This window comes from Chiloscyllium plagiosum, chromosome 2 (assembly GCF_004010195.1).
Source record: "Chiloscyllium plagiosum isolate BGI_BamShark_2017 chromosome 2, ASM401019v2, whole genome shotgun sequence".
Lineage (NCBI taxonomy): Eukaryota > Metazoa > Chordata > Chondrichthyes > Orectolobiformes > Hemiscylliidae > Chiloscyllium > Chiloscyllium plagiosum.
In genome coordinates this window covers 26,382,157-26,404,428 of record NC_057711.1, presented here as the reverse complement: position 1 = coordinate 26,404,428, position 22,272 = coordinate 26,382,157, and the positions used below count along the sequence as shown (strand labels likewise).

Genomic DNA, 22,272 nt, shown 5'->3' with positions numbered 1-22,272 from the left:
CTATAAGGAAGGTAGTGATTAACCTTAACAGTACATCGAATTTATTTCATTTACATTTGGGATTTTATGGTGTAGTGGTAATGTCTCATCTTCCCCCGACATGTGTCATAACATGTCCAAACAGGCTGATCAAAATAATTAGAATCCCATGGAAGTGCAGCAGCAGACAGCTAGGATATATGTTTATAAATCATTAAATATGGCAGCGTTAGTTGAGAAAATGGTTAATAAGGCATATGGAATATTTTATGAATAGAAATATAGAATATACAATTAAATAAATTATGAGGAACATTTATAAAATATTGTTTGGACACAATTATCCAGTTAAGATCAAACTAAGGCACCACATTCTTAGTAATTGAATAAAGGCATTTAGGTGCAGAAGAGATTTACAAGCATGGTTCTGGGAGGTGGACTTTCAGTCACACTGAGATTGGAGCACTTGAGCCCAATGTCCTTTGGGAATGTTGTTATTTGATGGAAGTTATAAAAATAATGAGGAGCCTGAAGACAGTAGCTAGGGAGAACATAATGGTGGAACAATGGAATATCAAAAAACACAACTTCAATAGGACTAGCAAAAAACTAAAAGCAACATGAGGAAAACTATTTTAAAAAAAAGCACAAGTGATTAGGATCTGGAATGCACTGCTGAGAATATAGGGGGAGGACATTCAGTCTTCATTCTTCATATCAGCAATTGCATAATTACAGGAAGGAAAGAACAGGTGGCGGAGTAGTACTAACTGTTACTCTTGCAGGAAACAGTTATGGACAAAGGGCTGCATAGCAGCAACCATTCTGATTGTCTGTTATTCTAGATGGTCATTGCCTGGCATTTATGTGGCCTGTGTGTTGCTTGCCATTTGTCAGCTCAAGCCTGGATATTGTCCAAATCTTGTTGCATTTGAACACTGATTGCTTCAGTTTCTGAGGAGTCACAAATGGTGCATCGTGCAGTCATCGGTAAACATCTCCACTTCTGACCTTAGGAAGTCATGATTTGAAGGTGCCGGTGTTGGACTGGGGTGTACAAAATTAAAAATCACACATCAGGTTATTGTCCAGCTTATTGACACACTCATCTCACCTGTACAATTCAGTTATGTCTGTGTTTGAACCAAGGCTGTCATGAGGTCAGGAGCTGTGTGGCCCTGGTGGAACCCAAACTGGGCATCACTGAGCACGTTATTGCCAAGCAGGTGCTGCTTGATAGCACTGCTGATGACACCTATTACATTACTGGTGATCAAGAGTAGACTAATGGGGTGGTAATTGCTGGTTTGAATTTGTCCTTTTCTTTGTGTACAAGAGATCCTTGAGCAATTTTCCATATTTTAAGGTAGCTGTCAGTGTGTACTGGAAGAGCTTTGCTACCGGAGCAGCAAGTTCAAGAGCATGGTACAATGCTGGAATGTTGTCACGGCCTGTAGCCTTTGCAGTATTCAGTGCCCTCAGCAGTTTCTTCACATTATATGGAGTGAATCAAATTGGCTAAAGACTGGTATTTGTGATGCTGGAGCCACTGGAAGAGGTCAAGATAGGTCATCCAATCAATCCTTCTGGTTGAAGATAGCTGCAAATGCTTCAGCCTTATCTTTTGCACTGATGTGCTGGGCTCTTCCATCATTGAGGATGGGATACTTGTGGAACCTCTTCCAATGAGTTATTTAGTTGTCCACCACCACTCATAACTGTGGTAGGACTGCAGCACAAAGATCCCACAGTCTTTGTTTTGGGATCACTTAGCTCTGTCTATCACTTGCTACATATGTTGTTTGGCAAGCAAGTAGTCTTGTTTATTAGGGTCATACCTTATTTTTAGGTAAGCCTGCAGCTGCTCCTGGCGTTCCCTACTGCTGTCTATTGAACCAGGGTTGATCTCTTGGCTTGATGGTAATGGTTCAGTGGGGGATTTGCCAGGTCATGAGTTTGCAGATTGTGGCAGAGTAAATTCTGTTGCTGTTGATGACCTACAGTGTGCAATGAATGCCTAGTCTTGAGTTGCTAGATCCTTGAAGTCTGTCCCACTTAGCACAGTGATAATGCCACAGAAGGATCTTGTGTAATCTTTCCACCCTTAGTGCTTCCTCCAAATGAGTACATAGAGTACAGATTCATCCAGCCAAACTGTGTCATAGTCATCAAGCCTATGTTTCCTTGCTCATCTTTAACCTGAAGCCATAAGACATCAAATGTCTGGAATCAAATGTAGGCTAGATCAGGCAGTTTCCTTCTCCAAATGATATTCGTGAAACAAGTGGAATTTTCCTGACAATGGTTTCATAGACTAATCTATGTAAACTGTTAATCCAGATTTGTTTGAAATTCTACCATCTGCTGTGGCAGGATCCTCAGAACATAACTTTGTCTCTGGATTAATAGGTTAGCAATAATACTGCTAGGCTATCACCTCCCCTTCAGGTCTTGGATATTTCTTATGACAACTTATTCATATATTAAAAAATGTAAGGCTGAGTGACGAGAATTTGTTTAATTGTCAATATAATTAGTACTATCTTCAGTTGGAGGTGTTACAAGATTTATCTGGTTATCATTTTGTTGAGATTTCTACTTAATTAGAACATTTAGTGCATTGTTTATTGTTCATACCATAACCATTTTTCCAAATTCATTTGTCTCAAATGTAAACCAGGGTTGTTGAATATGACAATATCCCACGAATAGCAAAAGAAACTGATTGTTTACCAGTTTACATAGCAAAGGGTATCGCCATGGCTGCTTTCTACTACGCCAGATGTCTACAGTTGGGCTTAGGGATACAACAAAATCAGACAGAAGCCATGAAGTACTACTGCAGGGTAGGTTCAAAAAGTATTACAATGTATCATCACAAGTTTGATTTCAAGATTCAAACATTATATAAGAACTCCTTTGGCTCCCTGAGTCTGCACCAACAAAAACTGCTCAATCTACACCAGTCTTACTTTCAGACTTGGCCCATAGCTTTGAATGTTTTGACATTAAAAAAGTACTTGGATGAGCATTTAAAAAGGTTGAGAGGTTTCCTGCCTCAACAACTCTCCCAGACATTGCATTACAGATTCCCAGTACCCTCCGAGTGAAAAATGTTTTCTACAGACCTCCTCTAAACCTTCATTTTAAAATTATGGCTCATTGTTAGTAACTCTTCAACGAAGGAGGACTGCTGCTTTCTGTCCACACCCTTAAAATCTTATACACCCCAGTCAGGTCTCCTCTCAGCCTTCTCTGCTGTAATAAACAACCAGAGCTTATCCAACCTCTCTTTGTAGCTAATAGCTCTATTCCAGGAAAAATCCTGGTCAGCCTCCTCTGTACTCCACCTGAGGCAGGATCCCAGGGCCTTATTATAGCGTGGTCACCAGAACGGTACGCAGTACTCCACAAAGTCAAAAACAAAGTCCTGCAGAGTTCCAACATAGCCACCCTGCTTTTATGCCTTCTGAACTTGTTATGAAATTTATAAGAATTTACTACAAGTAAAACTGTGAATTACTGCATATATGACATATCCTACACAATTCCAAGCTACTTCAATGTTGGCCTGTCCCACAAGTGAACTACAGCGTCTTTTGGTGAATATCTGTCTTTATAATGTCAGAACTGTTGTAATTTAGACTTTTGCTTAAGAGCCAAGAGAGAGAGAGAGAATATGTAGCATAATTAATTAATATCCATGACTTTTGTGAAAAGCAGGTGTTTATCAACCCAATATGTTAGCTGAGAAAGAGAATGGAGTGCTAATGACTTCTCAATATACTAAATTAGTCTCCACAGCAACTTCCCAATTACCTCTCACAAACAGAACTTTGCAAATGGTTTTCAGTTTCATGTTTCAGTATTGTGTATCCCAGCAAAAAGATCCCAGTCTCTGATTGTTATGCTGAGAATGTTACTGGGACTTAGAGTGAGGGTGACACATGCAAGGTTGTATTATATTTAGGGTGGCACGGTGGCTCAGTGGTTAGTACTGCTGCCTCACAGCGTCACAGACCTGGGATCCTGCCTCAGGTGGCTGTCTGTGTGGAGTTTGCACATTCTCCCAGTGACTGCGTGGCTTTCCTCTGGGTGCTCTGGTTTCCACACTCAGTCCAAAGATGCACAGGCCAAGTGAATTGGCCATACTAAATTGAGCATAGTGTTAGGTGCATTAGTCAGGGGTAAAAGTAGGAAAATGGGTCTGGGTGGGTTACTCTTCAGAGGGTCAGTGTGGACTTCTTGGGGCCAAATGGCCTGTTTCCACACTGTAGAGAATCTAATCTTATTACCCAACCATTCAGAACATAACACGTAATGTGTTAGTACATTGCACATAGCTGTTTTTCTCTATCTAACCTGATTTTCAATGCTTTTCTAATCTAAGGCAATTAACATGGATCGTGATATAGCAACTGACCTGCATTTTCAAGTTATAATGGCAAGAATTTAAGAAGCAATCATTCTGATGAAGTCCTTCAATAGACCCTGCACCTGTGGATTATAATGACAATTAAGTATAGTTAAACTACAGCTTTTCCATTGTGTAGTTAATTCCACATTTTTGAAACAAGAAATTGTAGAACTAAGTTGAGAGTAAAAAGACATGCGATTCCTGAAAACATTTTCAACTTCTTCTTACTAGATAAATAGGAGCTAGGACTTAATCGAATTGTGCCATATGTTCATCTCAAACTCTCAATGTAACAATTTACAATACATCAGAATTTTGCTATATATTGAAAAGAAATCCTGGAACACTTTAATATAATGTCTTGGTTTTTGTTTTGAAAGCAGAATCTGCCCAAAGACCATGCATAAGGAGACATTAGGAGTAAAGGAGAGCAAGATGGGGAGAGATTTATGGGGTGAACTCGGGATCCTTACAGACCATTATAGATATGGTTAACAATAATGGGTTGAAGGAAGAAAGAGGCACAGTGAGAGTTGACAGAATGAAAGAGTTTGGGAGAACAATGAAGTGGAACAGAATGTGGTACCAAGTAGTGCTCGAGAAAAATTTAGAAATAAAAAGACGCGAGGCAACAAATATTTAACCAGAAGGATTAGAACTTTACGTGTAAAGCACAGGGGCCCAAATAAGTGACAATAAAGATTATAGGCAAGTGAAATTTTGAGCAGGTTCAGGTGTCAAGGGGATGGGCATACAGTCCAAGAACTCGAGAACATTTAATTTGGAGTTGATAAACATGCAAATGATTTTGAAAGTGGACAAGCTGAAGTGGGAAGTCTCAAATGACAAATAAACAGTCTATAATAAACAGACTCCGATAGATAGAATTTGTCTTCTGCCTATGGCTTTCAGGGGGTGCAAAATTCTTCAGATTGCCTTCTCACTGTTCTTCTGCCTGCACACACATTTACCAAGGGCAACTAATGTCCTTTAGTGGTTATTTCTCATCAGTCTCAAAATCGAAGATCGTGGGAAGAGTTCAGGAGCAGAGTGAAGCCCAGGAAAGGGCTTCAGGTGAAGAGTGGAAGAGATGAGTGGTTGGGTGCCTCAGTTCCTCATTGGACACTCACCTACCCCTGCAAGGGAGCACAACCAGTTAAGCTGGAGAAGCCCCTCTCCAGCCATGTAATGCTCTGAATGGCTGCCGGGTAACAGTTTACAACAGTTCATTCCCTGCTGACTGTTTGGGCCAGAGACTATGCCATCTGAAAAATCCTGCCCGTTATTTATATGGAGCTATTCATTAGGACACTTAAAATATTGGAACCAGTGTATTTCTTAAGAGTGTTTAAACATCAAGTGATATGCAAATTCACATGTCGTCAGCAGCAAAACTTCCACATCACCCTGATGTGTTTTGAATAGAAATTCAACATCTATTTTAGCCTAGCAGGTCAGGCAGCATCCAAGGAGCAGGAGAATCGACATTTCGGGCATGAGCCCTTCTTCAGGATTCCTGAAGGGCTCATGCCCGAAACGTCGATTCTCCTGCTCCTTGGATGCTGCCTGACCTGCTGCGCTTTTCCAGCAACACATTTTCAGCTCTGATCTCCAGCATCTGCAGTCCTCACTTTCTCCTATCTAATTTAGCCTAGTCCACTTCAAGATTTGAGCTTCTAAACTAGGCTGGCAATTTCAATACAGGGATTTTAGAAGAGACATTGAATCAAATTCTGATTTTCTACCTTGAGTCGTTTAACTGAATTCACGGCACAGTTCCCCGTGAGCTGAGATCTCCCCTATCACAGGCAAAGAATTCAGCTTCTGTTTGTAAGCCCTTTCAGTGTATAAATTGGGTGTTTTGTGTACACTATAATAGCTTACTTAATTTTGAAATGTTTTTCATCTCGTCTCAACAATCTAAATGTTCCTGTAAATGCAGGTTCTTTCATTCTCCCAAATTTGGGTAGGTTTTTATCTTCTAACAAATTTTATTTCCATTGCCATGTAATATCCAAAAAATATAATTGTCAAAAAATAAACTTTGGAAAATTCCATAGTTGTCACAATCGCTGGTTGAAAGGAATACCGGCAAAACAAAAACTGCAGTACTAAAATAAAAGGGAAAATAAAACTCTTATTGTGCATGTTTATTTTAGTACAACATATAGTCTAGTGATAATGATCGAGACTAGTAATATGGTATTGGTAATGGTAGAATGGTGATAATGGTACTGCAGTAATAATCCAGAGATCCTGGACTAACCCTTTGGATACACAATTTAAATTCCACGAATTAATAAATATGGGGATTGACAAGCTAGTTGTGGTAATTGTGATCATGAAACCACCACACTGAAGTATTAATATCCTCAGGGAAGACACTCTGTTCCTGTTTCTGGATTGGTGTACATCTTAAAAGTAAGCCACTTGCTTATACTAAAACTGCTAGAGAAACTTTAAAAACTAGTTGGACCATGCAGCATTGACCTAGACATTAGAAACTCAGCTCTGAAAAATAATCTTTACCAGCAGCTAGGAATTATTGGCAAAAACTGTGAAAGCTGTTCTACAGACTTATCAAGCCTGACATGGTCATACCAATTGACTCATACCTTATAGCCAATGCTGTAGTCTACCTCCCTCTAATAGGGAAGACCCACCAAAAGTGGTGGCACAAGGTTATACAATGAAGTAAAATTGGCACTGGAAATCCTTATTAACCACTCAGAACATGAAACCCCACAGGCAAAAGAAGTCTGCCAATTTCCACATCCTCAGCTAATAATTTCAAGTTGAACATTGCTTGATCGTAGTACTAGGGTCACAAGGGCACAGATAGTCTCTGGGTGGGTTGATCACCAAAGTGTCCTGGTAGCACCATCACTGAGCAGGTTAGCCAACTCCTAAAATCATATCTTTAAGACTGGGCCTGTGGGATGTGGTATGAGAACCAGGAAAAAAAGTAATTTTCCTTATTTTTGCCAATTTATCCAGTTATGATAGCATTGATAAAAGTGGTCACCATACTCAAGAATTAGGAATAGGAGTAGGCCATTCAGCCCATCAAACCTGTTTACCATTTATTAGGATCATGGCTGATCTGACACTTCTCACATCCAGTTTCTTGTCCTCTCTTCAAAACCGTCAGTTTCTCTACTGATCAAGAATACTTCAGCCTTAAATATCCACAAGGACTCTGCCTCCAAAGCTCTTGGTGGGAAGGAGTTCCAAAGACATGTAACCCTCTGAGGTAAGGAATTCCTCATCTCAGTCTTAGATTCCCTTAATTCTGAGACAATGCCTTCTGATCTTTGTTTTCTCACGTGAGAAAACATCCTCTCAGCATTTACCCTGTAAAGCCCCTTAACAATCCTGTATGCTTCAGTGAGAGCACCTCTTATTCTTCTAAACTCCAGAGAATAGAATACCAATCTTTTGATTGTAAGACAGTCTCTCCATACCAGGGATTATCCTAGTGAACCTTCTCTGGACTATGTCCACTGAAATGATATCTGTACTTAAATAAGAGGATCAAAACTGCTCACATTGCTCCAGATGTGGTCTCAACAGGACTTCATTCGACTTCTCTACTCACATTCGAACCCCCTTGAAATAAGGTCTAATATTGCATTAACCTTCCAGAAAACCAGTCTGCTGGCTTTCTGTACTTTGTGCACAAGTTTCCCCCCAAGACCCTTTGTGTTGCAGCTTTCTGTAGTTATTCATCATTTAAATACAGGCCTGTGAACGTGAAGTCCTGTCCTCACACTAAGATACCGTCCAGCATAGTTGATGATTAGGGGCGGCATGGTGGCTCAGTGGTTAGAACTGCTACCTCTCAGCACCAGGGACCCAGGTTTGATTCCAGCCTCTGGCAACTGTCTCTGTGGAATTTGCACATTCTCCCCATGTCTGCGTGGGTTTCCTCCTGGTGCTCCGGTTTCCTCCCACGGTCCAAAGATGTGCAGGTCAAGTGAATTGGCCATGCTAAATTGGCCTTAGTGTTAGGTGCATTAGTCAGAGGGAAACGTGTCTGGGTGAGTTACTCTACGGAGGGTTGGTGTGGACTTTTTAGGCCGAAGGGCCTGTTTCCACACTGTAGGATATCTATTAACTTTATTAAATGGGATAGATTCAGTACAGGCAGTCCCTGAGTTACAAATGTCCAACTTACAAATGCTCATATTTATGAATGCGATCCCATACAGTTGTATTATCATTAATTTTAAAGATCAGTCACATAAACATTTGTATTGTTTCAGATTATTTACAAATTGACTAACAAACAGAACAGAATCCGTTTGCAACCCAGGAATTGCCTGTATTACCGAGCAGATGAAAACTGGGTTCCAATGAAGTGTGCAGGATAACATAGTCAGAACAGCATCAGACGTCACGATAAAAGTAGATGCTAATCTGATGAAACAATAGAACTGCACCAGAAATAAGAACAAACTTTGCATTCCTGCCATCGTGATTTTGATGGGCATTCTAAAAAAAAGATCATTCACTTTGGCCCACACACATAATTGATACATAGATCCTGTGGCCAACCAACATCATACATGCCAGGTTTGAACCAATTAGATTTACTCGATGTGACATCAAGAAACTGCTTGAGACAGTGGATTCAAAGTGTCAATATCTTTGATATAGCAAGTAACTCACCTGTCTCCTTGATGATTGTCCACCATACAAGTCACAAGTCTGTCTTTTGATAGAATGCTGTATACTTATCCTGATGAGTGCAGCTCCAGCAGAGAGAAAAAAAATCAATACATCTATGACAAAGTAGCTTGCTCAATCTGGATCCCATCCACTACTTTCAACATTTATTCTCTCTTCCATTGGTACACAGTGGTAGCAGTAAACACCATTAATTCTATACATTGCAACAAAGCACCAAGACTTCTTCAACAAAAAGCATATTCTAAATCTATGATCTCTAGCCACTTGGATGAGCAGGGACAAAAGTTGCAAGTTTCTCTCCAAACCTCAAACTATCCCACCTACATTGCCGATCCATCACCACACTGTAGAGTGGAGAACTTTCAGAGATCTGTGTACATGGACACCAAGATCCCTCTGCTCAGGGACAAAAGTTGCAAGTTTCTCTCCAAACCTCAAACTATCCCACCTACATTGCCGATCCATCACCACACTGTAGAGTGGAGGATTTTTGATCCAATCAACAGTGAGATGATCACCAGTAATGGCAGCCTATACACTGAGTCTGCGGGATGCTTACATGGCAAAAAAGCACTAAAAAGACACTCCTCAATTCTTCATTTGGGAGTTTTGATATTCATTTCAAGTTCTGGGGGAAATGTGGCCAGCATCGCTGCACCTGAGCAACTAAATGCTTGTTATACAAAAGGATATTGTCTTTTTGCATCTACTGCCTTAAGCAGTTTCTGGATGTCACATGGAGTAAATCTAATTGGTCAAACCTGGCATGTATGATGTTGGTTGGCCACAGGATCTATGTATCGATGATACAAATGGACCAAGGTGAATGATAACTTTTTTTCAAAATGCCCAACATTCATGATGGCAGGAACACAAACTTTATTTGGAGTTGTTCCTTCAAAACAGCACATCAAGTGAAGGAATTTTGGAGCCACACAATCACCCAAAATGCAGTTTCTTATAGTAACCCATTTTATTTGCAGCTGAACATTCGTAATGCAGATAGCCAAACTTACCTTTTTGAACTCTAAAACACCTCAGATGACGAACATGTTTAATGTCCCACAGCACTTCAAAGTAGTGTCTCAGTACCATTTTCTCTGAGGCAGTTAGGGATGGGTAATACAGTTTTTAAAAGTTCATTCACATGTTGTGGGCATCACTGGCTTTTGCGTCACAGAATTTCTTGCTCATCCCCAATTGCCCAGAAGGCAGTTAAGGTCAACCACATTGCTGAGAGTCTGGAGTCACAGAGACCAGACTGAATAAGAACGGCAAATATCCCATCTTAAAAGACGGTTGTGAACCAGATGGGATTTTCCTGATAATCAGGAACAGTTTCATGGTCATTGCTAGACTCTTAGTTCCAGATTTTTATTGAATTTAAATTCCACCATCTGCTATGGCAGGATTCAAACCTAGTCCCATGAACATTACCTGAAGCGACGCCTCATCTTCCACCTTGGAACACTTCAACCCCAGGGCATCAATGTGGACTTCATCAGTTTCCTCATTTCTCTAACCCCCACCTTACCCCAGTTCCAACCTTCCAGCTCAGCACCATCACGACCTGACCTACCTACCAATCTTCCTTCCCACCTATCCACTCCACCCTCCTCTCTGACCTATCACCTTCATCCCCACCCCCATCCACCTATTGTACTCTTTGCTACATTCTCTCCAGCCCATCCCCCTCCCATTTATCTCTCCACACTGGAGGCTTCATTCCTGAAGGGCCTTTGCCCGAATCATAGATTTTCCGGCTCCTTGGATGCTGCCTGACCTGCTGTGCTTTTCCAGCACCACTCTAATCTAGACTCTAGATTAACAGTCCAGCACTAATACCACTAGGCTATCACTTCCCCATGCCATTGCTTATTAGCAATGCTCACATCCCAACAGGAAAGAGCAATGAAACCCTAGAATTCCAGAAAGGCTATGGCTGCTGAGCCAATCGAAATTTCTAAGATTGAAAACACTAGATTTTTGATAGGGGTTAAATTCTATTTGCTATATGCTCCTATAAATACTGAGCATATTTTATAACTAGTTGCACAATTAAGTAGTAAGGGTATCAAGGAATGTGGACCAATAGTGGGAAATTGGAGTTGAAATGGAGATCAGTCATGATTTAAAAACAGGCCAAGTAGGCTTGATAGGCAGAATTGTCCATTGCCGTTCTATAATTCTGCCTGATAAAATGGAAAATTGTAGTTTTAGTGCTAGAATGTAATTTTGAACCTGGTCATTCTGACCATTTAATGAATGATGTTACCCACAGTGAGAGCCAATTCATTTGTCAATGCAGAACAGGGAGAAGTGGTGGAAAGTGTATGGCAACTGGATGAGCGGAGAGAAATAAACAAAGGAGCCACCGTTGTGGTGGCGAGAGTATCATTGTTAGTGAAAATAGGCTCAAGAAGGGCTTATGCCCGAAACGTCGATTCTCCTGTTCCCTGGATGCTGTCTGACCTGCTGCGCTTTTCCAGCAACACATTTTCAGCTCTCCTACTGAATATTCATGTTTAAAACCACCAGCACAACTGATTTTCATTCATTTATCATTCATTGATTAATGCACTGGCTGAGACTTTACTACCATTGTGTCGGTGTGCCATTGATAATACAGTTATGCATCACAATCAATTGAATAGATGAACAAAAACTAATTTAGATTCCTCAACCATAATTCATTCTTCAAACATATAATTACAAAATGTATTTAGACAATAACATGTGCATTGTGACAGATATTACTTACAAATCACACCATTTACATGTTATAATGTTACAGTGAAGTCAGTGATACGGTGCAATGGATCCTCATCAAATATTGAGCATGGCTAAACGCTCATGAATCTTCATACAGCTACTTCTAATTTTCAGCCATGATGGTGGAGAGAAATCAAGAAATATTCCCAATTTAGGAGGCAAAGATCAATAAGAAAATTCATTTTCAACAGTTGGAGCTGCACAGTGGAGTGCACAATGTGGAATAGCCAAGGCTATTTATTTCATATAAACATGAGATCCAAGAGGGAGTATAGTGGAAATCAACAAATCATCATGAACCCTAACATGTCTAATAGAATAGCAGAAAAAGAATTGCACTGAAGAGGTTAAGTTTTGTCATAATTTATTGCTTATAAATCATCTACACCATTGAAATCTTTGGTAAAAATAAAATCTAGCTCTATTTAACAATAAAATATTCACAATGATCTACATACATATTGCACACGAAGGCTACTCAATGATCACCGATAAGAAAGGAATGTTAAATTCCTCTGTGAGGAGCTTGCAACTTAGATATGACACATGCACCACCAAAAATAATACAATTCTCAAGTTGTCTTAAAAAATATTTATTCCATTTCTCACAACATTAATTACTGGCATCTGAACTTCTTAAGGAAACAAACTACTGGATATCAGCATGAAAGGAAACAGTAAGTGGCTTTATGCTTCAGCATAAAGTCATTTCACTTAGTGCTACATCTGTCACGTGTGAGGTGAAACAACAAACATCAATAAATCCCAGTCTATTTGTCCTTCTGGGGGGAAAAAAAGTTTGCAGATAGTGTTTTTTTTAAAAAAAGAACCAAGGTCCATTATTACTTTTACTTCACAGATATTCATGAGGTGCCAGATAGGCTCGGGCAGAGTTTAAGCTCTTCCAAATGAATTCGCAATTCTGGACACAACTCTATCAGCAACAGCTCCAGCAGCATCTGAAAGATGTGGGAGGGCAGGGGGAGAAGAATGAAGAAGCAATGTTTAGCACACGACTATCACAACATCTCTCTAAATCCAGATCTGAACCGAACACATCCTATGCAGAACATTTGCTGCAGCATGGTCCACAGAAAGGGATGTTACACAAAACCACACAAGAGGATACTCTACCACATATCTGGAAGGTGCTGAAACCCTTATCAAGTTTTGGTTGAGAAGGTGGTTTTTCATTTAGCTCCATCAGCAGACAGGAAGTTACAGCACTAGCCAAGAGTCCACTGCAAGCTGTCCACATCAGTGTTGTTCAAAACAGCTTGCATTATTGTATATAGTCATGAGTTATTGGATATTTTGAGACAAGCTTACCCAAATTAATTTTCAATTGTGCACATAACTTCAATTTCACACAGAATATTTAGCAGTAGCTGATGGAATGTGTATTAATCATTAAACATTCTAAATTCTCAAGAGCCAAACACTCATAACTTTGGCTGCTGGATACAGAACTAGGATATATTTTGGACAGAGATTCTTTAGCATGCAAATATGCTGATCACACCTCTGTCCAGTAACATACAAATACACAGTCTGATACAATACCTATTCAGAATTATTACTGTAAAAGGAGAGATTCGTAACTAGCCGCCAACAAATCATTCAGTTGTGTTCAAGATAGTAACTTATTGTCATCCTCTCAAAGGCAATGGAATGGACCTTGTAGTGGCCATACCCTGTCAATGCTTTTCTTTTGAGAATCACTCATTTTGTAAAAGTCAAAACTGAGAGTATTAACTTGCATATTATAACAATACTTATAAACAATTCCCATGCTGACCTGTTTCCCCAAAAGATTCACCATAATCAAGTGTGGTGAATACAGGGGATCTAGAAATATAATTTTAATGTTTGATTAAAGTAACCATAGTTTTACAAAGTGGAAATGGGTTCCAGCTTTCTCTTAATAAGATGCTGTCCCTCAGGAAAACATTTGTAAGAATTTGGTATATTTACTACAGAATGCAGCAGTGGGCTGGAGGGTCATAGATCAGGCACACCCAGAATATGACCACCAGTACTAAGACAAAGACATCAGTGGGAAGGTAAGAATATAAAGCTGTGAGGTGGGAGGTCATTGCTAGGGTCTTGTAGCTGGGATGAGTGGAGCAGTAAGAGGGAGCAAAGGTTGGCCATTGCATGCTTGAGCCTAGGTATTAACACAGGAAATGATAATATCACACCATGACGGGAAGAGGTTGAACAAATCAAAGCGTACATCAGTAGATGAGGTAAAAACAATGACTGCAGATGCTGGAAACCAGATTCTGGATCAGTGGTGCTGGAAGAGCACAGCAATTCAGGCAGCATCCGGAAGAGGTTGAACAAATCAAAGCGTACATCAGTAGATGAGGCCAGAGTTTACAAAAATAATACAAAGAACAAAATTAAAAACTCCATACTTGAACGCACATAGCATTCAAATCAAAATAGACTAACTAGGTGTGCAAATAGATACAAATGACTATATGCTGATAGCTAGTACAGAGACAGGATGACAGAGTGGAGGCGGTGAGGTTGCTCTCTCCTTAATGATGGTATTAACACATTAAAGAAGCATGGCTTAATTTCAGGAGCCAGGATATGGAAGCTGTTTGTGCACTAATAAGGAATGAAAAAGGCAAGAAGTCGCTTGTGAGAGTGGTGTTCAGGCCTAACAGCAACCACAAGATAATGGCAACTTGTCAAAAAGGTACGGAGGTAATCTTCGAGCATTTCAATTTACATTAAAACAAGAAACTTACTGGCAAATGGAGCCTAGATGGGGAATCTATAGAAAGTTTGCGAGATCCTTTCTTAAAGCAGCACTTTGTGGAGCCAACCTAACAGCAGACTGGATCTGGTACTGTGCAATGAGATAGGATTAATGAACAATCTTATGATGAAGGTGCTTTGAGGTAGCAGCAACCATAATGATTGAATTTTATATTTGGTTTTAAGGACAGATGCATGATGTCAAAGTACTGAAATGAATACAGTGTTATTATGAGGACATGAAAGCAAAGCTAGTTAAACTGAACAGAAAAACTTAATTAGGCCAACACAAATGCAACAGACATTTAAGTTTATATTTTAAAATACAATGAATGCATTCAAAGAAGAAGGAGAAAAGCAATCCAAGGGTAGAAACTACTAACCCACTTGACTAACAAAGTTAAAGACAATATTTCATGTCAGCTTTTATTGCAGAGGAAGAAATGGAGTCTAGAGAATGCAGAGAAATAAACTTGGATATTTTAAAAACAGTTCACATTACAGAAGAGGATGTTCGAAATGTCTCAGAGAATGTAAAGGCAAATAAATCTGTGGAACCTGATCTAATGTATCCCAGAATGTTGTGGGAAGTAAGGGAGGAAGTTACAAGACTCCTTGCAGAAATACTTGCATCATCTATAACTTCGGCTGAGGTGCCTGATGACTAGAGGGTGGTTAATGTTGTTTAGGAAACGTTGTAAGGAGAAATCCGGGAACTACAGACCTGAGAGTCTGATTTTGGTTGTGGGTAAATTGTTTGCGGTAATTTGAAAGGATTTATGGACATTTAGATAGGCAAAAATTGATTAGGGAGAGTCCGCATGGTTTTGTGAGAGGAAAATCATGCCTCATAAACCTGATTGAGTTGTTTGAGGAAGTTACCAAGAAGTTGATGACGACAGAGAAGTACACTTTGTTTATTTGGATTTTAGTAAAGCCTTTAACAAGGCTCAGCATAGTAGACTGATTAGTAAAGTTAGGACACATGGAATTCAGGGTGAACTTGCCAAGTGGATTCATGATTGGAAACAGAGAGTAATGATGGACGGTTGCTTTTTGGGCTGGAGACCTGTGACCAGCGGTGTTCCACAAGGATCAGCTTTGGGTCCTCTTTTGTTTGTCATTTATAAGTGATTTGAATGGGAATTTTGAAGGCCTGGTTGCTAAGTTTGTGGATGACACCAAAATGACTGAAGGAGGTTTTCTAAGATTACAAAAGGATTTTGATCAAATGGGTCAAAGGGCTGAAAAATGGCAGATGGAGTCCAATCTGGATACATGCAATGTATTGCATTTTGATTCAACAAACAAAGGGCTTATACAATTAATGGTAGGGCCTTGGGTAGTGTTATACAGAGGGACCTAGAGGTGCAGGGGCATAATTCTTTAAAAGTTTGTGTCACATATAGATAGGACGGCTGAAAAGACATTTGGCATGCTTGCTTTCATTGTTCAGTCCTTTGAGTATAGGGGTTGGGAAGTCATGTTGAGGTTGTACAGGACATTGGGGAGGTCTCTTCTGGAATATTGCATCTAGTTCTGGTCACCTAGTTAGAGGAAGGACATTATCAAGCTAGAGAGAGTTCAGAATAGATTTACCAAGATGTTACAGGGTATGGAAGATTTGAGTTATTTGAGTTATGGGACTTTTTTCACTGGAGCATAGGAGGTTGAGGTGACGTGATAGAAGTTTATAAAATAATGAAGGGTGTAGATTGAGTTAAATGGTAGTTGTCTTTTCCACAGGACGAGGAATTTCAAGACTAGGGAGCACATTTTTAAGGTGAGAGAAGAGTGATTTAAAAAAGACTGGAGGGAATTTTTTCTTTTTTTACACCGAAGATGATTCACGTGTGGAATGAACTTCCTGATGAAGTTGTGAATGAAGGTACAATTAGAACATTTAAAATACATTTGGATGGATACATGAATAGGAAAGGTTTGGAGGGATATGGGCCAGGAGCAAGCAAGTGGGACTAATTTAGTTTGGGATTATGTTTGGCATGGACTGATTGGACCAAAAGTTCTGTGTCCATGCTGCATGACTCTATGACTTTAACTTTTCTATCAGAGTCATAAAGAAAAAGTATACAATTTCAAAAAGATGGGTAGCATGACAGAAGATTGGAAGAATATAAATAATAAAAGATTATTAAGTTAGGGAAAATTAAAGTACACAAGAAAACTAGTTAGAAATATAAAAAATAAATAGATAGTAAGAGTTTCCATAGACATTTAAAAATAACACGAGCATTCGTCCTGTTGAAAGTGAATCTAGAGAATTAATAAGGGAACATAAGCAGATGGTAGATGAATTGAACAGGTATTTTGCATTAATTCTAACTACAGAAAATATAAACAATCCCAGAAATAGTTGTGAAGCAGGAAATGGAAGGAACAGAGGAATGTCAAAAAGTTACAATCACCAGGGAATTGGTAACAAACGAACCACTGAAGCTGCAGGCTGACACCTTCATGCAAACACCTTAAAAGAAGTGGCCAATGCGAGAGCTGATGCTTTGACTTTAAATTTTCCCAAAGTATCCTAGATTGGAAAAGTGTGAATGTAACTCCTTTATCAAAAAGGGAGGGAGATAGAAAGCAGGTAACTACAGGTCACGTGGCTTTATGCTTTAAAAAAATTATTCAGAGGACGGTGACATTGTTGGCTGAGCCAACATTTGCTGCCCATCCTTAACTGCCCCAGAGAAGACTGTGGTGAGTAGCCTTCCTGAATCAGTCAAAAGGAAAATGTTAAAAGTAATATTAGAGACAATACAACAGGTCACTTATAAACATTCAAGGCAATCAGGCTGAACGAACATGGTTTTCTGAAAAGGGAATCATGTTTAATCAATTTATTGAGTTTCTCTGGATAAAAGGGAATGGATTCATTTAGTTAGATTTTGAGAAAGCATTCGACAAAAAGCTATTGGCAAAAACTAAAGCTCATGATCAATAGTTCCTCTAATATCTGTTCAGTGCACGGGGCTTCAAAAGGTCCTTCAACAGCAGCAACTTCTGAAGGCATTGCTGAGCTTGGTTGTGCAGCTTAGAGGGAACACAGCTCATGATTTACACGGTAACACTCCAGCATGGATACAATATTGACAAGTTGGCGGGAAGCAAAGAGTAGGAATAAAAGGATAGATCACAGAATTACAAAATTATACAGTGCAAAGCCATTCAGCCAGTCATGCCTGTACTGGCTATTTTAACTCGTGCCAATCTCCTACACACTATCACCATTATCAAAACAATCATCCAATGCCCTCTGGAATACCTCAGCTAAACCTGCCTCCACCAGACTTCCCTGAACTACTCACTGAGAAAGTTTTTCAAGCATTACCCTTGCTTCAATTGTTCATCACTTTCAATGTAAACCAACCAACCAGCAGTAAAGGAACCAAATCAATTCCAGAAGAGACAGTACAGCAGCAGTGCTTCACAGGAGGCTCCAAAGCACAGAGGAGGCCACCCAGACAGGGGATGAAACGTCTGCAAATCAACTTCCCAGCTCGGCTAACATACTCACAACCAGCACCCAAGTTACAAATCTTCACACAAACCTTGAACACCATCGTGTTCTTATTTCTTTTACAAGTGGAGACAGATTCAGGGAGGACGGACTTGGGGGATACCTATCGCATTTCCAACGCCCCTCCACCAAGTCCCTCCTCTACCTTTTATCTTAGCCTGCTTGGCACACTTTCCTCATTCCTGAAGAAGGGCTCATGCCCGAAACGTTGATTCTCCTGCTCCTTGGATGCTGCCTGACCTGCTGCGCTTTTCCAGCAACACATTTTCATTTCTCAAACAGGAAACCATTCTTGTAAACCACTTCTGCACTCTGTCCAGTATTTGCGTCTTTCGTTATAATGTGACACCACAACTGTACACAATACTCCAGCTGAGGTCTAACAAGTATTTTCCATAAGTTCAACATCATCTCCCTGAACCCTATTTTATGCTCTATTAATAAAGCTGAGAACATAGTTTATGTTTTGCTCGCTATACCAGTGTTGCCATCTACAGTGGTTTATGCACATGTACACCTGGTCCTCCACTAACTGCTCTGTAATTGCTGGGATTACCGTTACAACCTTTTTGAATGTAACCGTAATGTTTCCTCCAGTCTTCTGGCACCTCCACACAGTTTAGGGAAGACTGAAAGATTAAGGTCAGTGTCTCCACAATTTCTATTCTCACTTCCATCAAAATCCTTGTTGCATCTCATCTGGTCTCAGTGAGTTGTTCATTTTAAGTTGCAACAACCTATCCAAGACTTGTTCTGAGTTAATTTTGATCCCTTCTAGTTTCTTCCTCAGTAAGAGTGGCCAGGACAGCATCCTCCTCTTTTGTAAAGAGAAATACAAACTATTCCTCAACCACCCCCCTGCCTCAAAATGTAAATCTCCCTTTGGGTCTCTGATCCACACCATTCCAAACAGTAAGAGAGTGATTATACAGTTTATGATTATATAGAGCGCTTTTGGACTTTCATTTATGTTAACTACTAGTCATTTCTCATAGCTCCTCTTAGCTCATCTTCTTTGCTTTTACATCTCACCCCAAACCTTCAGCTTTCCTGTTTTCTGGTCTTTTTCTGGTTGAAAAGGTGTAATCAGCATTGTGTGGGATCTATGCCAAGACTTCAACTTCTTACAACGAAATAAATGACTTAGATAAAACGATCGTAGGCATGGTTGCTACACTTGCTAATGGCACAAGTTAGATTGGAAAGTCAGTTGCCAAGGTGATGTTAGGAGGCTACAAAGGGATGGACTGGTTAAATAGATACACAAGTGGGCAAAGATTTAGCGAATGGAGAACATACATGGGGAAGATGCATGTAAATTTAGTGTTGATCAAGGTGGGAAATGGATTTCCAAGATGACTAGTGATAATCTTAATATGAAGAGGAAAGATTTCTAGAGCTATGGGGAAACATGACAATGGCATTCCTGTGCTACTTTCAGCAAGTATACACCATGGTTTTCTGAGTTTGAATTTGATTTATTGTTTTCACTGTATCTCAGTCCAGTCGGTTCTGGTATAATGCGATAGTTCCGTTCTCGTGCGATCTCGCTTTATTAAAAAAAAAACAATATCTAATGGGGCTGGAATCGCGTTAATAGCCAATACAAGTAAGGAAAGTTCACATTCTACAAATAATGGTCTAAATTCTTCAATCATGTTAAAGTCAATTAACATTGAAGAAACATGCATTATAGCAGAACAGACTGTACATGTAATAAGTGTTTTTTGCGTGCTATACAGGCAAATCATACCATACAAAGTGCACCTGGATAGCAGAACAGAGTGCAGAGTACAGTGATACAGCCACAGAGAAGGTGCAGAGAGAGATCAGAATCGACATTTGAGAAGTCTATTCAAAAGTCTGATAGCGGGGAAGTGGTTTAAACGTATATTCAAATTTTTAAATCTTTTGCCCAATGGAAGAGGGTGGAAGAGAGCATAACTGGGATTGACTATGTTGGTTGCCCTCCCGATGCAGTGGGAAGTATAGACAGAGTTAATGGATGGAACGCAGTTTGCATGGACTGGTCTATGATCATGACTCTCCGTAGTTTCTTGTGGTCTTGGGCAGAGCAATTACCATATGCATCCAGATAGGATGTTTCCTATGGTATATCTGTAAAAATTGCTAAGAGTCTATGTGAACATGCCAAATTTGCTTAGCCTCCTGAGGAAGTAAGAAAGAACTGAATGCTGGAAAAGATGGGAGTAGAGGGAAGTTACTTCAACATCGTCCTAGGAAGTTGGGCTGAATTATTTTCCTCATCTTTATCTATCCTGATAGCAACATCCAAAGCTGCTACAAAATGCAAGTTGCTGTTAACGTTATTGGAATGCTTATCAATGCTACATGCGATGTGTGTTTATGATAACCATTTAATATAGATTAGGTAAGCTTAAATCAGAGTAATTATCCGAATGCAAAGGCAGCCATCAAAATGTACACCTGCACATATGGTTTGTGATGCAAGTTACAGACATCCCTAAGCTGGAATGAGTTTGTGCCTGAACAGTCAACATTACACATGCACACGCAGGTATATAGTTAGTTGGGACCATTTCTGGTATGGTACATGGGATAAGTGCAATTCTGATTTAATCACAGCCAATTCAGCTGGACATTTGATGCTGATTGAAGGTTTTTCAGCGGAGGGTGAGGTTTGCTATCTAGGAAATATATTCACTTACCCAAAAGTCCCTGTCAAGCTAATGACAAGAAACAAACCAGGCAAATTCGAAACAATCAGAACAGGCAGTAATATTTCTTTCTAAAATGATTGTATCCTGGGATTGTAGATGTATTGCTGCCACAATTGTTTCTGTCTGTCCTTCTCTCCACAAGCTGAGGCTAACTCTACCTGGCCTGACCTCTCAAGTGTTGATTTCAAACAGCAGCAACCTGCAGTGTGATTATATGGGTAGTGCCATCTTTACACCTGGCATCTGCAGCTATGTCACTGACAGTGACTTGTGTCTCTGCAATGCACAGTTGCTGATAATAAATGCGGCCAGTTTGAATAGCATACATGCACCATCTCCACCACAACAAACACATGCATCAGGGGAGATTAGGCTTTGCCAGAGTTATGCTTTTTGAAGCATTATAAAAGGAGGGAGAGAGGCAGAGGAGTTGCCAGAGTGAACTGCAGAACTTAGAACTTTGTTAGGATGCCCAAGTGCCCAGAACTGGAGGAGCATGGAAATCCTGGAAGATTGTAGGACACACAGAGGTTATAAATAGTTGAGGGTAATCGGAGTTCATTCCAGACCAAGCAATGGAAAATGTACACAGCAGGATATAGACTCATTGCCACTTTGAAGTTGGCTACATTTCATAGCTTATCGCATTTCACAGCTGGCAGTGATGAACAGTAAAGCTAAATGACAGAGGTTCTGATACGGTCAGCTGAGAAGAATGGGAGGTTGATTAGACTATCTACAAACGACAGAGCCACAAATGATCTGGTTAAAATCATGTTTATCACATATTTCCAGTGAAAATGAGTTTTTACCCAATTTAAAATATCTTTTCAAAAACATTTTTCCATTGAGACACATTCTTGAATATCTTCACAGTTACCAGACCACATTTTATGTATAGATATTGAACAATAACAGTCAGACGTCAGAAGGCAATATTTTATTTTATTCCTTTAACTAAACCAATGACATATGGCATGTAGTGTTTGTCATTCAACTTTCTGAATATAAAAGGCAGCCTTAGGTCTTTAGAGCTCCAGTAATTAGTACAATATCCGTTTAATCTAATCATTTTGCTCAACTTGACTGAAATTCCAAAGAGCTGCAAGCAACAGGATATAATTTTTGTTGCAAACGTTTCGTCCCCTGTCTAGGTGACATCCTCAGTGCTTGGGAGCCTCCTGTGAAGCGCTTCTGTGGTGTTTCCTCCGGCATTTATAGTGGCCTGTCCCTGCCGCTTCCGGTTGTCAGTTTCAGCTGTCCGCAGTAGTGGTCGGTATTTTGGGTCCAGGTCTATGTGTTTGTTGATGGAGTTTGTGGATGAGTGCCAAGCTTCTAGGAATTCCCTGGCTGTTCTTTGTTTCGCTTGCCCTATAATGGTAGTGTTGTCCCAGCCAAAT

General features: G+C 39.9%; 2 protein-coding genes across 6 annotated transcripts in view; one reads left to right on the top strand and one right to left on the bottom strand.

Moving 5' to 3' along the window:
- Positions 1-4,748, top strand: part of LOC122557840 (LRP2 binding protein) — a 35,311-nt gene extending 30,563 nt beyond the window's left edge. For 3 of the 4 annotated variants that reach the window (XM_043705968.1, XM_043705960.1, XM_043705951.1), the window contains 2 exons: positions 2,660-2,825; positions 4,370-4,748. In XM_043705968.1, coding sequence (XP_043561903.1) covers positions 2,660-2,825; positions 4,370-4,435 — 232 coding nt within the window. In that variant the 3' untranslated portion in view covers positions 4,436-4,748. The remainder of the gene's footprint in view (positions 1-2,659; positions 2,826-4,369) is intronic. The other variant, XM_043705976.1, reaches the window with a different exon arrangement.
- Positions 4,749-12,207: 7,459 nt separating this feature from the next.
- Positions 12,208-22,272, bottom strand: part of snx25 (sorting nexin 25) — a 230,299-nt gene continuing 220,234 nt past the window's right edge. For both annotated transcript variants that reach the window (XM_043705929.1, XM_043705938.1), the window contains exon 20: positions 12,208-12,819. In XM_043705929.1, the coding sequence (XP_043561864.1) occupies positions 12,724-12,819 (96 nt within the window). In that variant the 3' untranslated portion in view covers positions 12,208-12,723. The remainder of the gene's footprint in view (positions 12,820-22,272) is intronic.